Source organism: Chiloscyllium plagiosum, chromosome 3, assembly GCF_004010195.1.
Source record: "Chiloscyllium plagiosum isolate BGI_BamShark_2017 chromosome 3, ASM401019v2, whole genome shotgun sequence".
NCBI classification, from domain to species: domain Eukaryota; kingdom Metazoa; phylum Chordata; class Chondrichthyes; order Orectolobiformes; family Hemiscylliidae; genus Chiloscyllium; species Chiloscyllium plagiosum.
The window spans coordinates 121,416,257-121,437,678 of record NC_057712.1 but is presented as its reverse complement, the minus strand read 5'-3'; the positions used below and the strand labels follow the sequence as shown (position 1 = coordinate 121,437,678).

Sequence of the window (21,422 nt, the reverse complement as noted above, 5' to 3'; positions counted from 1 at the left end):
CTCCTGCGAAGCGCTTCTTTGATGTTTCCTCCGGTGTTTATAGTGGTCTGTCCCTGCCGCTTCCGGTTGTCAGTTTCAGCTGTCCGCTGTAGTGGGTGGTATATTGGGTCCAGGTCGATGTGTTTGTTGATGGAGTTTGTGGATGAATGCCATGCCTCTAGGAATTCCCTGGCTGTTCTCTGTCTGGCTTGCCCTATGATAGTAGTGTTGTCCCAGTCAAATTCACACACACGCAGACAACAAGCAACATGAATTCGACTGGGACAACACTACTATCATAGGGCAAGCCAGACAGAGAACAGCCAGGGAATTCCTAGAGGCATGGCATTCATCCACAAACTCCATCAACAAACACATCGACCTGGACCCAATATACCAACCACTACAGCGGACAGCTGAAACTGACAACCGGAAGCGGCAGGGACAGACCACTATAAACACCAGAGGAAACATCAAAGAAGCGCTTCGCAGGAGGCTCCCAAGCACTGATGATGTCGCCTAGCCAGGGGACGAAACGTTTGCAAAAACTTCCAGCTCGGCGAACAGAACCACAACAAGGAGTCATATGTAAGCCAGACCAGGTAAAGATGATAATTTCCTTCCCGAAAGGACATTAGTAAACCAGATGGGCTTTTCCTGACAATCAACAATGGATTTGTGCAATCACTGTACTATTAATTGCAGACTTTTATCAAATTCAAATCTACCATGTGCTGTGTTTGAATCCATTCCTTAGAACATTACCTAAATCTCTAGATTAACAGTCCAGTAACAATACCACAGGGGCCATCGCCTCCCCGATGTAATTTACTTAGGTTTATGGACGGTTGTCATTTTGGATTTCCTGGTTTATCAGAGTCACTGAGCAGAGTCAAGCTCACCTTCAAATACCTATGGTTAAACTCATCGGTGCTACACAGAATGTTAGTCACTCTTTGAATCCGCTCTGTGGCAACTTTGGACAGCCAAAAAGAATAAGACTTTTTAGATCTAGGAAATCAAATCTCAGGGATAAGAGGAGATTTATCTTTTATTTTTGATAGATTTATTAAATATGGGAATGTTTACATTCAAAGTATTGCTTCACAGTGCTTACTTCCACATTTGAGATGAATTAGCATACAGTGTGTTTAAAATTAAAAATACTGTATTATCAGAGAGTAATTAACTGTAAGTATTGCGGGCGTATTTTTCATTAAATCAGAAATTAATAGATATACAGGAGCAATATTTTTGAAGAAACACCCACATTTCACAAGAGATGTCTAACTTTAATTTTATTCAGCTTAAAAATGCTATCCTTACATTCTAATTTTTTTTGCAGAAATATTATCGACATCCACAAAAGTCTAATAACAGCAATACAAGGTAAGCTTAAAAGAACACCTTGGTAAATGGTAAATTATCTTTGGAATGATTCTCTAACACAGTGCCTACATATATTCTACTCTTGCGCACCAGCCTTGAGCTATGACAGAAATCTGGTAGTGAGGTTTCCAAGCCCATCGCTGAGTATCCTGAAACACCATCTGCTTCCTGACTATAGACATAAACCACTTAACCTTCACAATCACACGCTGAGGATAAAGCATTGCAGCTGAGGACACATTACGGACTTTCCCACCTGCTTACTTGCTTCAACGATTTATCATTGTGGAGAGTAGTTAAGTTAATGTTCATACATTGTTTAAGAGGGGGAAATGACTGGAGTCTTGTGACAAAAATCAATGCTTAAAACAGAAAAATCAGGAAAGAAAATCTAGCTACATTGGCTTCAACTCAAAGCAAATGTTTTCTATTGAAACAATAAGATTAACAGAGCTTAAAGATGCTTACTTTGCTCTTTTAGCCATCTCGTTGCCATCCCAGCGAGGACTGTACGGGTAGGATTTCTGTATCTGTTGATAGAGTTGTCCACTGTTGGTAAAATGATACACGGACTGGAACGTCAAGGTGGGCTGATCCCGTGGAAAGTATAGGGGCAAATCAACTACAGGTAAAAGGGAAACAAAAAATAAATTTGCAAATGAGGAGAGGGAACAAAGTAGCCATTACTCATACTGAAACAGGCATATAGAAATAAGGATTGAATCATTCCTGCTGTGATGGTGTCAAACAATGGTGAATGAGTCATGTATGCAAATCAAGAATGCAGCAATCTCTGCTTAAATTTTCTTTGCAAGGTGGCTAGCTTGTGTCAGAGCCATTGAGTTATTTATCAATACTTTATGAAATATGAATTTACTTGAGAAATACTTAGTACTTCGCCAAAGATGCCTTTTATTGGTGTCAAGACATGCTGAAGAGAAATTGAACAAACAGTCCTAACGTGCACAATATTTTACAGAATACATTTTCAACAGTGCCAATATGGCCTTTCTTTGTTCAGTGTTTCTAGCTAGTTGGACTTCAAAGAAAGGGGCTCTACCATTTATGCACTACTGTTAAAGAGTGTTCAAAGGTGATACGTGACGTGAGCAAGGCAGAATTTATTACTCATTCTTCAGTTCCTGTGGTTTTGGGTTTTCTCTTTGAATCATTGCATTGTGATGCTATAGCAGTGCTGTTACATTGTGAACTCCAGCATACTGATCTATAAATGTCTTTGAACAAATGGAAAGCCTGACATAATTTTGTTCAAAAGAAGCTAAGCATTCCTTTAAAAACAGAATTAACCCTTTATAATCAAATTCCACATTGCTCTAATTTGTATTTTTTACTGACAATATTTACCCTTGCTCAGAAAGTGATTCCATGATAATAGGAGAAGACACCAGGAGCTTTTACTCGAACTGCCATCAAACTTAAACAGTAACAGGAGTTTTGTTTAGTGCAGTGACTGGGCCAATGAACTACAGTAGCAGTTAACAAGACTGAATTTTGCAACATTTGGACCTTGGTTTGAGTAGTAACTGATGCTGTCACTGAAAATGAACTATTACATGTATTTGGAAAGGCAAGAACTGATCAGGGATAGTCAACATGGCTTTGTGTGTGGGAAATCGTGTCTTACAAACTTGATTGAGGATTTTAAAGAAGCAACAAAGAGGATTGATGAGGGCAGAACAGTGGATGTGATCTATATGGACTTCAGTAAGGCAGTTAACAAGGTTCCCCATGGGAGACTGATTAGCAAGGTTAGATTGCATGGAATACAGAGAGAACTAGCCATTTGGATACAGAACTGGCTCAAAGGTAGAAGACAGAGGGGGTCATGCTGGAGGATTGTTTTTCAGACTAGAGGCCTGTGACCAGTGGAATGCCACAAGGATCAGTGCTGGGTCCACTACTTTTTATCATTTATATGAATGATTTGAATGTGAACATAGGAGGTATAATGAATAAGTGTGCAGATGACACCAAAATTGCAGAAGTAGTGGACAGCGAAGGTTACCTCAGATTACAATGGGATCTTGATCAGATGGTCAATGGGCTGATGAATGGCAGATCGAGTTTAATTTAGATAAATGCGAGGTGTGGCATTTTGGGAAAGCAAATCTTAGCAGGACTTATACACTTAATGGTAAGGTCCTAGGGAGTGTTGCTGAACAAAGAGATCTTGGAGTGCAGGTTCATAGCTCCTTGAAAGTAGAGTCACAGTTGATAGGATAGTGAAGTATGTTTTCCTTTATTGGTCAGAGTATTGAGTATATGAGTTGGAAGGTCATGTTGCGGCCAAACAGGACATTGGTTAGGCTACTTTTGGAATATTGCATGTAATTCTGGTCTCCTTCCCATCAAAAGAATGTTGTGAAACTTGAAAGAGTTCAGAAAAGATTGACAAGGATGTTGCCAGGGTTGGAGGGTTTGAGCTATACGGAGAGGTTGAATAGGCTGGGGATGTTTTCTCTGGAGCGTCATAGGCTGAGGGGTGACCTTATAGAGGTTTTTAAAATCATGAAGGGGATGGATAGGATAAATAGACAAAGTCTTTTCCCTGGTGTGGGGGAGTCCAGAACTAGACGGCATAGGTTCAGGGTGAGAAGGGAAAGATATAAAAGAGACCTAAGAGGCAACGTTTTCATGCAGAGGGTGGTGCGTGTATGGAATGTGCTGCCAGAGGAAGTGGAAGTCGAAGTGTAATTTAAATAATTACAATATTTAAAAGGCATCTGGAAGCGTATATGAAGAGGAAGGATTTAGAGGCATATGGGTTGGTTGCTAGCAAGTGGGACTAGATTAGGTTGGGATATCAGGTTGGCATGGATGAGTTGGACCGAAGGATCTGTTTCTGTGCTGTTCATCTCTATGACGTATGGACATCATTCCTTCACATTTTGAATTATCTATCGAGACTTACAGGAGCGGCATGGTGACTCAGTTGTTAGCACCGCTGTCTCTCAGTGCCAGGGACCTGGGTTCAATTCACCTGTAGGCAACTATCTGAGTGGAGTTTGTACATTCTCTCTGTCTCTGCGTGGGTTTCCTCCAGGTGCTCAGGTTTCCGCCCACAGTTCAAAAATGTGCAGGTTGGGTGGACTGGCAGTGCTAAATTGCCCATAATGTCCAGGGATGTGCAAGTTAGGTACATAAGCCACGGAAAATGCAGGGTTACAGGGATGGGATAGCTCTGGGTGAGTGCTCTTCTGATGGTCAGTGAAGATTCAATGGGCTGAATGGCCTGCTTCTAAACTGTAGGAATTCTAAGATTTTACACTTTTCCACCTTTCTTTCTCCTCTAATCTGATCTTTTAGTATCTTCCTAATTCAACCTTTCCCAGACCTTCTGAGGTTACTTCTCAACTCTCGAGTAGAAATCTTGCTGGTAGCCCTGTTCACTCATGTCTATAAGCGGAATCTTCCTTCTTTTTTCACTAAATGTCAACTTCATCAAGTTTTATGAAGGGCCGCTCTCTGTAATCCCTAGTGGATATTCCTGTGCTCTTGTCCTGAAATCGTCCCATTAATTACCTACCCTGCCTCTATGACACCCGGCTACGTATCCAGATAGCTTGATTCTACCACTCACTATAGCCAGAAGAACCCACTACTGCTGGCAGATCTTGGAAAAGACAAGCACCATTGGTGCCTGGTGCTTCTTTAAAAGGCTATTGTGCACTTGGACAAGTAATATTAATCTAGATCTCCCTTGAATAGTTTATGGCAGTTAAAGGGAAATTGGCGGTGGGGCACTTGGAGGTCTGGTGGATAGAGTGCTGAAAACGACCCAAGAACTGGAAGAGGAGGCCACACCTTTTGATCCTGTCAGCCTGTTTGAGGTTGTCACTCAGAAAATTGTGGTTTAAGCCACCTGGACAAGTGATCAGCAGTGATTTCCAGGGTTAGGCATCTCCATATTCTCTCTGACACCTCACTGTCTCTTATACTGCACCTATTCTGGTTCCCCTACCCTCATTATTGTATCCAACATCTTCCATTATTCACCCAAATTCCTACCCTCTATGCCATGCATTCAAATGCTATTTTTGCCAAATGCAAACTAGTGTTTTTCTAGCCAGGATAAACTCATAGCCTCAACTGCTGATTGAGCTGCTGAGTATTTCCAGCATTTTTTATTTTATTAACTCAAAGTAACCTTTATTTCATTTTTATTTGAAAGTCCAAAATCACAATGTCACATGTTTAAATAGACAACACCTATGATCTAGACAAAATAGAAAGTGGGAACAGAGTACTGAGTTGGGTGACCAGACATAATCATACTGAATGGTGGAAACAAACAGAAACAACAATTGCTGGAGAAAGCCAGCAGGTGTGGCAGCATCTACGGTGAGAAAGCAGAGCTAATGTTAGGTCACATGACCCTTCTTTCCAGACCTGTTGCATTTCTCTAGCAATTTCAGTTTATGTTAGATTTGGACTTATTATCATGTGCATATAAAATACAGTGAAAAGTGTTTTTTTTGCATGTTATAGGCAAAGTACAGCCATGCTCCAGCGCCATCTTGAAACCTGAATATAATGCAAGATTTTAATGGACTACAGTTCATCTTTCTCTCTTCTTCTTGTTCCTCTTCTGCTGCTCCTCCAGTCACTCTTGGGTTTCTTTAACTGGGTTTAGGGTCTCGGTTACGGGCTTCTACTGCCGCCACTCCCGTGAATGCTGTGTCTGAGCTCGAGCCATCGGCCTGGGGATGCGTGGGTTCCATACCTCTGTTCCCCATCTGATACTTCTCCAGACGCTGCCATTGATCCGCCATCTATCCCTTTTGCTGATGCTTCTGCTCCTTCGAATGTCTGAGCCTAGCTGAGGACCTGTAGCCTTGGCCCAGTCTGCCAGAATGAGCCAGGAGAGTCAGCCCAGGAACTGTTCCTCGTTTGCTGGGAGACCCCTAGCTGGGGTGGAGCCCCAGTTTGACTTGGCATTGCTACCACTGCCAGAGAGCTCCTCGTTCAGCCACCATGCTCCAGGCTTTAAAGAATAGAAACCGAAGAAGAAAAAAGCAAAAGAAAAGAAAGAGAAAGAAAGCTGATGGAAATGGATAAACTCCAGGCTCAGCACTCCCTACTCTGCCATTATTTTGTTCTGTGGTTTCAGAACTCCAGCATCTGCCATTCTTAGTTTTATTTGAACAGCAGAGCAGGGTCAAAGGGCTGAATGGCCAACTCCTGCTCCTATTTTCTATAACCTTTAATTTACAAATTAAAAGGAACAAATAAAGAGAAACATAACTGTTGTTAAATAAAAATGTTGAATAGTAGTTCTGGTTATTTATAATTTTATTAATCTTTAGTGTCAATTCCAAATGTTACCCACAGCAGTATTGTTTTAAAGTCCATGATCCAAAAATCAGAATGTGTTCTTAACTCACTACTTTACAGCAAGATGGGAATCTGTAATTATGTTTGTATTTTGTTATATAACTTTTGCCTATACCTATACTTGCAATTTCCTTAACACATCAAGAAATAATACATTGTTTTGCCATTTAAACAAAGCCAAGCATATATATGCATCAATGGAGATGTATGTTTGCATTTCTCTTTGGAGAAATTTTAGTGTTATCCATCCTTTGATTGGCATAGTTAAACCTATACAAAACAGTTGTACCATACAACAAAATGAAATAAATACTGAAAATAGGATGATATTTTCTGTAACACAGCAACACAGAACTGTAAATGTTACTGGCATATTCATTTAGAATGTGGACTTTTTGGTCCACCTTTTTAATCCCAATTATTGAACCTCTCTATATACTCCAGTACTGCTATTAATACCTTACTAATACACATTTTTCTGTAAGATAATTCTGTTTGCTAAGAAATAACATCACAGCTCATATTTTGGAAAATGCATTCTTGATCGGCTTATTATGTATATCATCAGGCAGTACCATATTTTTCTTATGTGCCGAGTTTTTCAATCCAGAGTGGGTCTGTTCATAACACTTCTGCTCATCACTGAAAACAAGTTTGAAGCTACTAAGGCGTTCCTACTGATCAGCCTTATTTCCTGGCAGCAGTACATTTTCAACAAAAACTTTAAAAAAGGCAAAAGTACTTTTTGTTTACCAAACTGAAATAAGTCACACGGTTATCAAAAGTACACTCAAATAGGTTCTAGGCAGAATCTTGATTCATGAAAGATTCCATTTTTGAAAGATATCTGATGTTGAAAACAAACTACACTGGTTTTATAAAGAAAGTTTGGGGTATTCAAGACTCCAAAAAGCAACACTTCAAAAATCTTTGTCCCCACCAAATGGTATAAATTAGCCAAATTATATATACTCAATCCTGTCCCAGAAAGCTAGCTAGATCATTTTGATTTAAATTAAGGTCTGTAGGTCGATCAAAATGTTTTATGTAACAGTACACAATCAGAAAGGTAGTGACAGTAGATATAGCAACAGTGCCAACAGCAACGTTCACCAGAAGACAACATTTTAATCAGGTGAAGGAGCCAGCTACTGCTGAATTGCTGCAAGGCAATTCTTTGCTGTAATTAACCTGTCTAGCAGATTACTGTTTCTCCCAATCATTTGTTCTCAATGTTATCAATGTCTGTCAATGTTGTCTGCAACATACTTAGTGTGACCATACTTCTCAGTTTACAAAGGAACTAATGGAGCATATCAGTTTGGCAATTCAATTTAAACTCAATGCAGTTTAGAGGTAAGAAAGGAACTTGAGCAGAACTGAAAACCAATGCTGGAGATCACAGTGGGTCAGATAGCATCCGTGGAGAGACACCAAGCTATAGTTTTGAGTCTGGCTTATTCTAAGTGACTACAGACTTAACAGCCATCTAGGTTTGTCGAATACACTACATCAATTGTATGACACTTTAATCTTTTTCTTATAAATACTGTGCCCCATGTACCCTGCCCCACTTGCCACCTGACAAAGGAGCAGTGCTCTGAAAGCTTGTATTTTTAAATAAACCTGTTGGACTACAAACCGGTGCCATCTGATTTTAACCCAGACTTGAAATGTTATGTCTCTTTAGGATGCTGTCTGACCAACTGTGATCTCCTGCATTTGTCGTTTTCCGTACAGATTTCAGCATCTGCAATAATTTGCTTTTAACTTGAGTATAACTTTTCACCGAAATGCTATTTGTTTTGGATAATAAGGAATGATGCACTGTTTACATTAGTGCCTCCAAACAACTTGGTATTGTGTGATTTTTAACTACATTTCTACAGACAGACTGAAGGGTAGTTTTTAAAAATTGAGATATGGTGAGAAGGCAGACATATGTTGTCCAGGATAAAAAGTGGCAAACAACTTTTCCTCATGATAAAAGTACTTCGTTTTTGTCTACATACTTTATGACCAATCATCTTTATTGAAAAAAAACTATGTATTTTGTTTGCAAAACAGCTTGTGGATATTGTCTAGTCTATCAAAAACAATCCAGTAGCAATTTGCGCCTCTATAGGAACAGTATTTATCCATTGCAGCATGTATATTTTCAGTAGACACAGTACCAGACTGATTTTACTGAGTGAACAGGAGATGAGTTTGTATCAGTATCAGACAGATGGATCTGTCTCTGAAAGTACTCCAGCTGATCTGGATCACCATGGAAAGCAACTGAGAAATATGCACTCCTTTTATCCAAATTGCTCAGCTAAAAGAAGTTGAAAGATGATGCAACAGAAGCAAAGGTGCATCGGTGATTTATCATCTGTCTCAAATTCTTTGAATTACTGATACCAAAAAAACAAATAATTCCACATTATTAAAAGAAGTAAGTCAGAAAAACTAATGGCACAGAACTTAGCAACATTCTGACTGTTTTCACACAATAAATTGAGCCAGTGAAGGGCTTGGTGATTTATGAGACTGCTTTGGTGACGCAGGCATTAAACTGTCACTATTATCTATTGTTACTTAAAAAGAAAGTAAAAAACAGAATGAAACTTCATCAAGATTGGAGAGTTTGGGCTGTAGGGATAGGCAGAACAGGCTGGAACATCAGAGGCTGAGGAGTGACCTTACAGAGGTTTATAAGGTCATGAAGGGCCTAAATAGGGTGAATAGTCAAGGTCTTTTTCCTGGGGTGGGATGGGGGGACATCCCAGAACTAGAGGGCATATGTTTAAGGTGAGAGGGGCAAGACTTAAAAAGGACCTGAGGGGTAACTTTTTCACGCAGAGGATGGTGTGTGTATGGAATGAGCTGCCAGAGGAAGTTGTGGAGCAGGGTATAATTTCATCATTTAAAAGGCACTTGAATGGTATATGTATAGGAAGGGTTGAACTGAAGGGTCTGTTTATGTGCTGTATAACTTTATCAATGCCATGTCTTCTTACAATAACCTGACATATCACTGCTACTCTGCACTTCTTAATGTAGCTGACTTTTGACATTCAGTGTCAGCTGATTAGAAGTGAACCAAATAATTGAAAACATGGAAGCTAGCATCTGATCAAACACACTTTTGAAAAGCAGCTGGAATAAATCTAATGATTTGCAACACTGAAGTTAAAGAATGTCTACTTTGTAAAAATGTTTTCCTTTACAATTTTAAGCTTTTATCATTATTATCACGGAGTTTCTTTTGCCCAATTGCGAAAAAAGTCTGGTTTAACAAAAGTGAACATGATTCTCTGTGAAGACATGAAAATATTGCAAATAATACCAAGCATTTTTCTTTCTTAACCTGAACCACAACTGCTTAGTACTGATAAATTTGCAGGGAAATTGTGGAATAACTGGCAGAAGTATTTCCACAGTAAATGTCCTTTCCAGTAGTGTTGTACAATATGCCCTGCCAACATTCTGTTCAAATTAAATATTAAAAAATGAAGATGCTAGGCAATGTAAATAAATAATACTGGAACTGATGTACTCCAAATGAGGAAAATACAAAATATGATCCTGCAATATCTAATCCTAGTTCATTTTGATATCACTACACAATAAAACTAAAGTAGGAATTGAATTCTTTTCTCTTGCAGAACTCCCGTCTGCTGCAGTGATTATGCGTAGCCCACTGTATCCCATTTAGAGTCATTATGACAGAAGAGGAGTCCATGCTGGCTCTCGGCAACTGTGGAACTTCGGTTCCATATTTGACATGGTATTGAACTTCCAAACACATAACAGCTCCATCACTAGAACTACTTATATCAACCTCCATTAATATTGCCCGTATCTTGGAGCATTTGGTTGCTCCAAGATGGTATGAATGTATAAATTAGGAATAGGAAGAGGCCATTCAGCTCCTTGAGTCTGCTTTGCCCTCCAATATGATCATGGCTGATGTGACTGTAACCTCAAATTGATATTTTTGCCTGCCTCAGACAACTGTTCACCTCCTTGCTTAAACAGAATCTATTTGCCACCGCTGCAAAAATATTCAAGCACTCTCTTCCACCATCTTTTTGGGAACAAAGTTCCAAAGACTTATGACTCTCAGTGGAAAGGATGTGCTTCCTTCTGTTTTATATCAAAAAGCTTTGACCTTTAAACATTGATCTGCAATTATGGAATCTCCCACAAAAAAACTCTTTCCACAACAATCCTGTCAAAACTCCTCAGGATGTTATACGTTTCAACCAATTTGTTTCCAATGACTTTTGTTTCCTCTAGAATGGACTATTCCTACAAAGACCAAGTTGAACTCCCCCACCCATAAACTTCAAGTCATCCAAAATTCTATTGTACCAACTCTAATTCACATTATGCCCCACTCACTATCATCCTGTATCTGTTTCCCGAGTGGTTTCAGTTAAGCTGGGAATATATCCAGACACCAACTGTTTGCCTCTAACAGCAAGTTCCAAGGCATGATCTGACAGATTTTTGGTTTTTAAACATTACAAATATACAGATGAAGCTGTCAGTTATAATTTTTTGATTTTCAGGCCTTCTGGTGTTGCTTAAAAAAATCATTACTATCTATTTACACAGTTTCAACTGAGTTCTTTGGTGGCATTTCCCAAGGCCTGTTATTAGGCCTAAATCAGGATGATTCCTTAGAGTCATAAAGATAAACAGCATGGAAACAGACCCTTCGGTCGAACTCACCCATGCTGACCAGATATCCCAACCCAATCTAGTCCCACCAGCCAGCACCTGGCCCATATCCCTCCAAACCCTTCCTATTCATACACCTATCTAGATACCTTTTAAATGTTGCAATTGTACTAGCCTTCACCACTTCCTCTGGCAGCTCATTCCATACACGTACTACCCTCTGCGTGAAAAAGTTGCCCCTTAGGTCCCTTTTATATCTTTCCCCTCTCATGCTAAACCTATGCCCTCTAGTTCCAGACTCCCTCACCCCAGGGAAGAGATTTTGTCGATTTATCCCATCCATGCCCCTCATGATTTTATAAACTTCTATAAGGTCACCCCTCAGCCTTTGACGCTCCAGGGAAAACAGCCCCAGCCTGTTCAGCCTCTCCCTATAGCTCAAATCCTCTAACCCTGGCAACATCCTTGTAAATCTTTTCTGAACCCTTTCAGGTTTCACACCATCCTTCCGATAGGAAGGAGACCAGAATTCCATGCAATATTCCAATAGTGGCCTAACCAATGTCCTGTACAGCCGCAACATGACCTCCCAACTCCTGTACTCAATACTCTGACGAATAAAGGATGTGTTACTTTGTGAAAAGAGAAACGGTGTCACTAGCATTTGATTCAGATATGAGGTGATATAAAAATCAGGTAAGGAAGCTTCAGTAAGGAGAAAATCACATCAATAATAAGCGAGACACTAAATTCTAAAGGGAAATGTAATAGAAAAGAAAATACAGTACAGTGTGAAATTGTCCGCTAATCTGTTATCACCCAAGACAGATTTCATCCCTCATTGCACTATATAGATCCTATGATTCGATGATATCTCAAAGATTATTGAAGAAACATTGTTTACACACCTGAACATTTTAAAAGATCAATTTAATAAGGTAACATACAATATTTGCTAGAACATGCAATATGCAGATAGCTCCCAAAGATAGTTTTACTGAATTAATATAGTATATTCCATGATCACTTAAATGGTGTGTTTTTTTTTTGGTTAGGATTTGTTTTAGTAGAAAGTCTGTGGAGAGATGAATGATTTTAGAATGTGTTGGTATTAAAAATGCAACTGTAAAAATCGTAAATTATCTTCACACAATTTCAAAGATGGAAATCAAAGCGTAAAAATGATGTGCTTTCAGGATGTTTCCTACCTTATGTTGTTTGAATTTACTTCTGTCCTCTGGTTCTCAAATATTTTGGGCGTGTAGAGATTCCTAAAGTAGAAATCTATTAGGAAATTTTCCAGTCCCACCCAAGTTTATCAGGTTCAAGGTAGCTTGCTGACAACATATTTTGCTAACAGGCAAACAGGTCAAAACACAATTTTAAAGTATATAAATTATACTATATAATTTGGATAAGGAAACCAAAGTAGCACCAATAGTTGAGCAAAATACATAACAGCAATTTTTAAATTCAGCGCCATCAGAGAATTTCATAAGGAACTGGATGTTTGAGATAACAGTTTACACTCATTGTTATCTGATTAGATTTAAAAAAATCCTGTTTAGTATGACAGAAAAAAAACAACAGCTAAAATTACAATGATGCTTCACTTGTATTGATACTAGCAATAACCCTTGGGGCAATAACTGGGGTACTGAAGGCCAATACAGGGGCAAATCCACTAGCACAGCAGGTGAGTATTTAACTCTTAACCTCAGTAAGATTTGAAGCCAGTATCTCCACAAGAAGGACATAAAAGATCAAAAGGGTCAGGGCTCCTGGAATGCAGAGAACTGGTTTTGACAAGATAATAAATATCTGGAGACTGGGGAGGACAACCAGTGAAAGCCTAAACATTGCAGTAGGAAGCCTGTTTCAGTGAATGCCCAAAGTAATCTTGTGACTTATGAGAAACACTTATTTAAAAATGTTCAAAAATATCTTAAACTTACCTGGGTATCGTGTGGCACCCCAGGTGCTGTTAATCAGCTTTTTGCTGGTATTTTTGAGTAAGTGTGGACCTCAGGTGAACCCTGGATTTAAACATCACAATGTCCTGGAATGCACATGCCACTTCAATTAGCCTTCAACTGTTTGGGGTAGCTTTCCTGTGTTTAATATCAGGCTAGTTAAATAGTACTAATTCCCTATCATACTGTTCTTCAATGAGTCAGGTAGAATGTAGGAGGAAGGAAAAGGCTCCGGTGTTTCTACTCCAAAGCGAAGTTTTTTTCTTGATTCCAGAATGGAGTGATGGGAAACCGCATAGGTAACCTCTTTCACAAACCTGGGCTTGATACTACTATTTCTATAAACCCAGTGTCATGTTAAAGCAGATTTTTAAAAGTACTTAGTTATGCTCTGTTTGAAACAGTTAACACTTATAAATTGAAAATGGATAAATACATACACAGAGAATTCCATTACTATTAATACTGTATTGACAGATTAGGATTAACTCTTGCCAATAAAAAAAAAGACAGTTTTATAAGTTCAACCTTAAATAGTAAATGCAGTCATGTTCCAGAATGGTGCTGGCATTACGTACTGACAGCTTACATAAAACTACAGTTTTCAAATCACAAAACCCTCAATTTTGTTTTATTCCAAACACAAATGTAAACTTCAACACACCAAGTTTTTGAACACAACAAATTATTCTTCTGCCAAAATGCCTGAGAGCATTCATCTTGTTGCACACTGCTTGATTTAAGGAGAAGCTCCAAAAAGCAAAGAGCATGCATTGCTGTAGAGTCATAGACATGTACAACATGGAAACAGACCCTTCTGTCCAACTCGTCCATGCTGACCAGATATCCCAACCCAATCTAGTCCCACCTGCCAGCACCCAGCCCATATCCCTCTAAACTCTTCCTATTCACATACCCATCCAAATGCCTTTTAAATGTTGCAATTATACTAGCCTCCACCACTTTCTCTGGCAGCTCATTTCATACACGTACCACCCTCTGCGTGAAAACATTGCCCCTTAAGTCTCTTTTATATCTTACTCCTCTCACCCTAAACCCATGCCCTCTAGTTCCAGACTCCTCCATCCAAGGGAAAAAACTTTGTCTATTTATCCTATCCATGCCTCTCATGATTTTGTAAACTTCTATATGGTCACCCCTCAGCCTCCGACGCTCCAGGGAAAAAAGCCCTAGCCTATTCAACCTCTCTATAGCTCAAATCCTGCAACCCTGGCAACATCCTTGTAAATCTTTTCTGAACCATTTCAAGTTTCCCAACATCTTTCCGATAGGAAGGAGACCATAACTGCTAGCAATATTCCAACAATGGCCTATCCAATGTCCTGTACAGCCGCAAGATGACCTCCCAACGCCTGTATTCAAAACTCTGACCAATAAAGGAAAGCATACCGAACACCTTCTTCACTATCTTATCTACCTGTGATTCCACTTCCAAGGAGTAATGAACCTGAACTCTAAGGTCTCTTTGTTCAGCAACACTCCCTCGGACCTTACCAAAGTGTATAAGTCCTGAGAAGATTTGTTTTCCTAAAATGCAGCACCTCACGTTCATTTAAATTAAACTCCATCTGCCACTTCTCAGCCCATTGGCCTATCTGATCAAGATCCCGTTGTGAACTGAGGTAATCTTCTTCGCTGTCCACTACACCTCCAATTTTGGTGTCATCTGCAAACTTACCTCTTATGCTCACATCCAAATCATTTATATAAATGATGAAAAGTAGTGGACCCAGCACCAATCCTTGTGGTACTCCACTGGTCACAGGCCTCCAGTCTGAAAATCAACTCTCCCCCAGCACCCTTTGTCTTCTACCTTTGAGTCAGTTCTCTATCAAATGGCTAGCTCCCCCTGTATTCCATGAATCTAACCTTGCTCACCGATCTCCCATGGGGAACCTTGTCGAATGCCTTATTGTAGTCCATATAGATCACATCTACCACTCTGCCCTCATCAATCCTCTTTGTTACTCCTTCAAAAAATGCAATCAAGTTTGTGAGACATGATTTCCCATGCACAAAGCCATATTGACTATCTATAATCAGTCCTTGCCTTTCCAAATAAATGTCAATCCCCTCCCTCAGGATTCCCTCCAACAACTTGCCCACCACTGACATCAGGCTCACTGATCTACAGTTCCCTAGCTTGACCTTACCACCTTTCTTAAACAGTGACACCATGTTAGCCAACCTCCAGTCTTCTGGCACCTCACCTGTGACTATCGATGATACAAATATCTCAGTAAGAGGCCCAGCAATCACTTCCCTAGCTTCCCATAGAGTTCTAGTGTACACCTGATCAGATCCTGGGATTTATGCACTTATTTGCGTTTCAAGACATCCAGCACCTCCTCCTCTATAATATGGACATTTTTCAAGATGTCACCATCTATTTCCCTACATTCTATATCTTCCATGTCTTTTTCCACAGTAAATACTTAAGTATCTCCCCCATCTCCTGCGGCTCCACACAAAGGCCACCTTGCTGATCTTTGAGGGGCCCTATTCTCTCCCTAGTTATCCTTTTGTCCTTAATGTATTTATTCGAGTGACACAAAGTAATTTATTGATATTATACAGAATTGAGCTGAAAATGTATTGCTGGAAAAGCGCAGCAGGGCAGGCAGCATCCAGGGAACGGGAGAATCGACGTTTCGGGCATAAGCCCTTCTTGAAGGGTTTATGCCCGAAACGTCGATTCTCCTGTTCCCTGGATGCTGCCTGACCTGCTGCGCTTTTCCAGCAACACATTTTCAGCTCTGATCTCCAGCATCTGCAGACCTCACTTTCTCCTACTATACAGAACTGAGCATTGCAAACCCAAGTGTATGGACTAGAATTAAAAATTATTACTTTACGTAACAGGAAACAATTCAACACTTTACTGAAATTTTATGATTGGGTTAGGCACTTACGTTTCAGAGACACTAAAGAAATACCATAGATGATGTAAATATGAAATGAAAACAGAAAATCCTGGAAGCACTCAATGATGGGAAGGTGATGACATAGTCATAATGTTGATGGCTTATAATCCAGAGTCCCATATAATGGTTTGAAGTTCCACAGCAGATGGTAGCATTTGAATTTAAAAAGAAGTTTGGAATTAAAAGTCCAATGATGATCATTGTTAATTGTTGAACAAAAAGACGTCTTTTTTGGAGGGAATTTTGCTGTCCTTATCAGGTCTGGCCTACATATGACAGTAATGTGATTGATTCTTAACTGACTTCTGATACAGCATAGCAAGCCACTCAAACTGCTCATGGCATTTGGTAAAATATGGCCAAGGAAACTTCCTGTTGATTACCACAAATCATCCTCCCCAGCTGATGATCAATAGTCCTTCATGTCGAACACCACTTGGAGGAAGCAATGAGGATGACAACTTCAATGCCTATCATCAAGGGTGGTGTGGCAGTATTACTGAATGGACTGCTCCATTCCTTAAGGTCATAGCTGCTAGACTGTGGCAGGTAATGAAGGAACCAACAAGAAGGGAAAAACATATTTGATCTCATCCTCACCACCTGCCTGCTGTCCATGTCCATATTGGTAAGAGTGACTACTACTCAGTGCTTGTCCCATTTTCACATTGAAGATCATGCCACACAATACAGTGGAGGCTATCACTGTGTTAAATGGGATAGGTTGAAAACAGAACTAGCAACTCAAGAGTAAGCTGTGGGCCATCAGCAGCAGCTGAATTGTGCTCCATCACAATCTGCAACCTCATGGCCCAGCATGCCCCTCCTCCATTCTACCATTACCATCAAACTAGGGATTGACCTTGGTTCATGATCAGGAGCCCCACAAGAGGGCAAGCCAGGAGCTCCACAAGACAAAACTGAAATTGAGGTGTCAATCTGGTGAAGCTGCAACACATGACCACTTGTGACTCTAACAGCATAAGTAACAAGTGGTAGAGATCGAAGATTCTGCAACAAAGGGATCAGGTCTCCGCTCTACATTTCTGATATGTCCAGTTATGAATGGCGGCGGACAATTAAGAATCTCACTGGGACAGGAGTCTCCAGAAATATCCCCATTCTCATAGATGAGGGAGCCTAGCCCATCAGTGCAAAAGACAAAGCTAAAGCATTTACACCAATCTTCAGCCAGATGTGCAGTGTGCTCTGGAGGGCCCTAGCATCACAGAGGCCAGTCTTCACTCAGTTTGATTCATTATTTCATGTGATACTAAGAAATGGTTAATGGCTCTAGAGATTACAAATAGCCCTGACAACATTTCAACAAACGTACTGACGACTTGTGCTCCAGAATGTGCTGCTCCAGTGGTCAAGCTGTTCCAGTACAACAACAACACTGGCATCTACTCAACAATGTGGAAAATTGCCCAAGTATGTTGCATACACAAAAAACTGGACAAAAGCAAATGGTCAATTATTGTCCCATCAGTCTACTCTCGATCATCAGTAAAGTGATGGAATATGTTATCAACAATGACATCAAGTAGCCACTGGCAACAATAACCAGCTCACGGATGCCGGGTTTAGGTTATGCCAGAGCCACTCAGCTCCTGATCTCATTACAGTCTTGGTCCAAAGTTGGACAAAAGAGCTGAATTCCAGAGATGAGGTGAGAGTGACAGCACCTGGCATTAAGGCTGTATATTTTGCCAAGTGTGGTATTAAGGAGCTCAAAAAAAAACTGGAGTCAATGGGAATCAAAGAGAAAACACTCCATAGGATGGAGTCATACCAAACAAAAAAGGAAGATGGCTGTGGTTGTTGGAAGTCAGTTATCTCAACCCCAAGACATCTGTGCAGGAGTTCCTTGGTTTAGTATCCTAGGCCTAACTATTTTTAGCTGCTTCTTCAATGACTTTCCCTCCATTATAAGGTCAGAAATGGGGATGTTTGTCAATGATTGTACAATGTTCAGCACCATTCATGACTCCTCAGATACTGAAGCAGTCCAAGTCCAAATGCAGCAACACCTGGACAATATCCAGCAAGTAATATCTATGCAGCAATGCATACCTTCTACAAAATGGATTACAATAATTCAATAAGACACTCTTCACGGTTTAATATTTCTCCAGACATAGAGGTTATGTGTGTATTCATTTTCAAGAAAAGTAGTTTTTAAATATTTGTGCAGTTTAACCCTTTAACTAATAACTATTACATCTTTGCTTGAATAACATATTTACAAAAAAGGCCAAGTGTCAGTTTTGGCAAGTTCCAAGAAAGGCTTTCTCCTTGAGGCCTAGCAGGTTTTCTCATGCTATATTTCTAAACTTGTCTCATTACCTGTGCACTATACCTCTACGGCATGCTGCTTGTTGCATCATCTTGCAAAGCATAGGGAGAAGAGCTAGACCATCCTGGGATCCCTGCTGCCAATACCAGATTTAAAGCACAGCTATACACCCACTGCTGGCAACCCAGAGCTGGCCTATGTGGTTTGTCTTATTTGTCCCAGACATTCCAGACAAAGGAAACTTGGAGCCCTGCTTTGCAGACAAGGAGATGGAGATTCTGGTGAAATATGGATGGTTTGCTGAACGTCTGCTGGGACTGGCAATGAAGACCATAATGCCAGGTCTGCTCGGGTGGTTTGTGGTTGCCAACCAGGTCAGCATGTCAAGACCTACCATTCTCACTGTCATTCCAACATCTTTGCTTACTCACTACATCCACATGGTCTATTTTTTTAATCTGTATTTTAATACTACAGTTTAAAATAAAGTGTGTTTTGCTTAACACGACCAATCAAACTGCATCTGGAATGCAATGCCTTACACTTACTTTTAAAATAAGAAAAAGTTAGGGTCTAAACTATTTTCTTGATATATTTTACGGGGGTTTGGTCTGGTCCATAAAACTTAAGGACTGCAGACATGATGCCATTGTTTAAGAAACGGGCAAAAGACAATCCAAGAAACCATAGATCTGTGAGCTTGACATCAATAGTGGGAAAACTGATGGAGGCCATAATACATGAAAAGATAAATATACACTTGGAGAAAAATAAATTAATACTAGACAATCAACATGGTTTTGTCAAGAGTAGGTGATATCTGACAAATTTAACTGAGTTCTTTAATGAGGTGACTCAGGCAGTGGATGAGGGTCATGCTGTGGATGTTTTATGTCTCTACTTGAGGAAAGCATGTGATATGGTGCCACATGGCAGGTTAGTTAGCAAATTAGAAATGTTTGGAATTTATGGGTCCTTGGCAGCATGGATTAGAAGTTGGCTAAAAGATAGGAAACAGAGGATGGGTATAAATGGGCATTTCTCAAATTAGAGACAAGTTAAATGTGGTGTCTCCCAGGTTTGGTGTTGGGAACCTTGCTTTCTCTGATTTATAGAAATGGTTTGGAGATGTATATTAAGGGCAAAATCTCTAAATTTGCAGATGATACTAACTAGAGAAAACAGTGAATTCTGGAGAGAATGCTAAGCAACTTCAGAGAGACATTGACAAGTTGGCTAGATGGACAGACACCTGGCAGATGAATTTCAATTTAGAGAAATGGGAAGTAATGCATTTTGATAATAGAAATACTGAGAGACAATACAGGCTCAATGGTACAACTTTAAAGGGCTTACAGGAGCAGAGGAACTTAAGGGTTCAATTGCATCATTCTCTGAAGGTGGCCAGGCAAGTTGAAACAGTTTTTAAAGTGGCTGATAGGATCCTTGGCTTTAAAAATGAAGACATTGAGTATTAAGCAAGGATGTGATACTACATCTCTACAAATTATTGGTCATTCCACATTTGGAGTATTGTGTTCAGTTCGAGGCACCTTATTTAAAGGAAGGATATTAAAGCCCTGGAGAGAGTGCAAAGGAGATCAACTAGAATGACACTAGGAATGAGAGATCTTAGATACAGGGAAAGATTGAAGATATTAGGCTTGTTCTCCTTCAAGCACAACAGATTAACAGGTGACCTTACTGAGGTGTTCAAACTTATGAACAGTTTTGACAGGATAAAGAAGGAGATTCTGTTTCCACTAATTGGTATGTCAGTAATTAGGGGTCACAATTTCAAGACTGTCAACAAGAGAGCTAGGAGTGTGATGAGGAGAAACTCCTTTATTCAGGGAGTTGTTAAGAGTTTGGAAAACGCTGCCTTGGAGTGGAGTAGGTGGATTCTATTGGAGGTTTTGAAAGAGAGCTGGATATATATTAGATAGCAATGAATTCGGAGAGCTATGGAGATAGGGTTGGAGAATGAGACGAGACGAGTAGTTCTTTCAGGAGCCAGTACAGACAAAACAGACATAACTATTTCTGTGCTGTAAAAATCTGATTCAGGGATTACAGTCAGGGGCACATTCTGGTGGGCACATCATACCACATCTCCATAGCTGTTGTGTAAGAAATGCCCCAGCTTGCTGACGATCTAACAACAGCAGGACAGCAGATGCCTTCTCAGCTACAAGTAGGAGAGGACCCTGTGCAATCTGTGATTAAGCATTTTATTCAAATACACAAGCAGGCACAAAAATAGCAGACAGGTGTGACTGAGGAACAAGGAAACCTGATTCAACTGTTACAGGACTGCAGCAGCACTGCTTTCATCTAGCTGCCTAAATGATGCCTGCAGTCTGCCTCCCTCAGACATGCACTCAGTGAATCCCTTTCTCACTGCCATTATGCTATGACCTCCTCAGCCCTTCCTGTCTACTCTGGATTCCAGCATCTGCAGTTTTTTTGTCTCTAAATGATGCCTGCAAGTTGCCTACAACAGGACACACAAAGCCAGCCTAGGCCCTCATGCCCAAGGTTCCTGACTAAAACTCAAGGTGAATGCGCTCCACAGTAGGGAGGTGCTCTCCATCCCAGCTGTGAACCCTGGCACTGCACAGAGATGGAACAGGAGGGAAAGGAAGAAGACCACCTTCTGATAGCACAGTGTCACTTGTGCCACTTCATTAATAATATGTTCTCACATCTGTAAATGGACATTTGCCATTCATTATGAGTGAGGAAATGACTGTCTAGCAGCAAATGCAAACTTGAAGGTACACAAGATTTCATGTTCCAAGGTCTGACATG

The 21,422-nt window shown here is 40.1% G+C and overlaps 1 protein-coding gene across 5 annotated transcripts in view; it reads right to left on the bottom strand.

The window, feature by feature from the left end:
* babam2 (BRISC and BRCA1 A complex member 2) overlaps positions 1-21,422 on the bottom strand; it is a 210,104-nt gene that overhangs the window by 3,159 nt on the left and 185,523 nt on the right. For 4 of the 5 annotated variants that reach the window (XM_043687225.1, XM_043687222.1, XM_043687223.1 and 1 more), the window contains exon 11: positions 1,837-1,990. In XM_043687225.1, the coding sequence (XP_043543160.1) occupies positions 1,837-1,990 (154 nt within the window). Of the gene's footprint in view, positions 1-1,836; positions 1,991-12,602; positions 12,666-21,422 lie in introns of those variants that run through there. The other variant, XM_043687226.1, reaches the window with a different exon arrangement.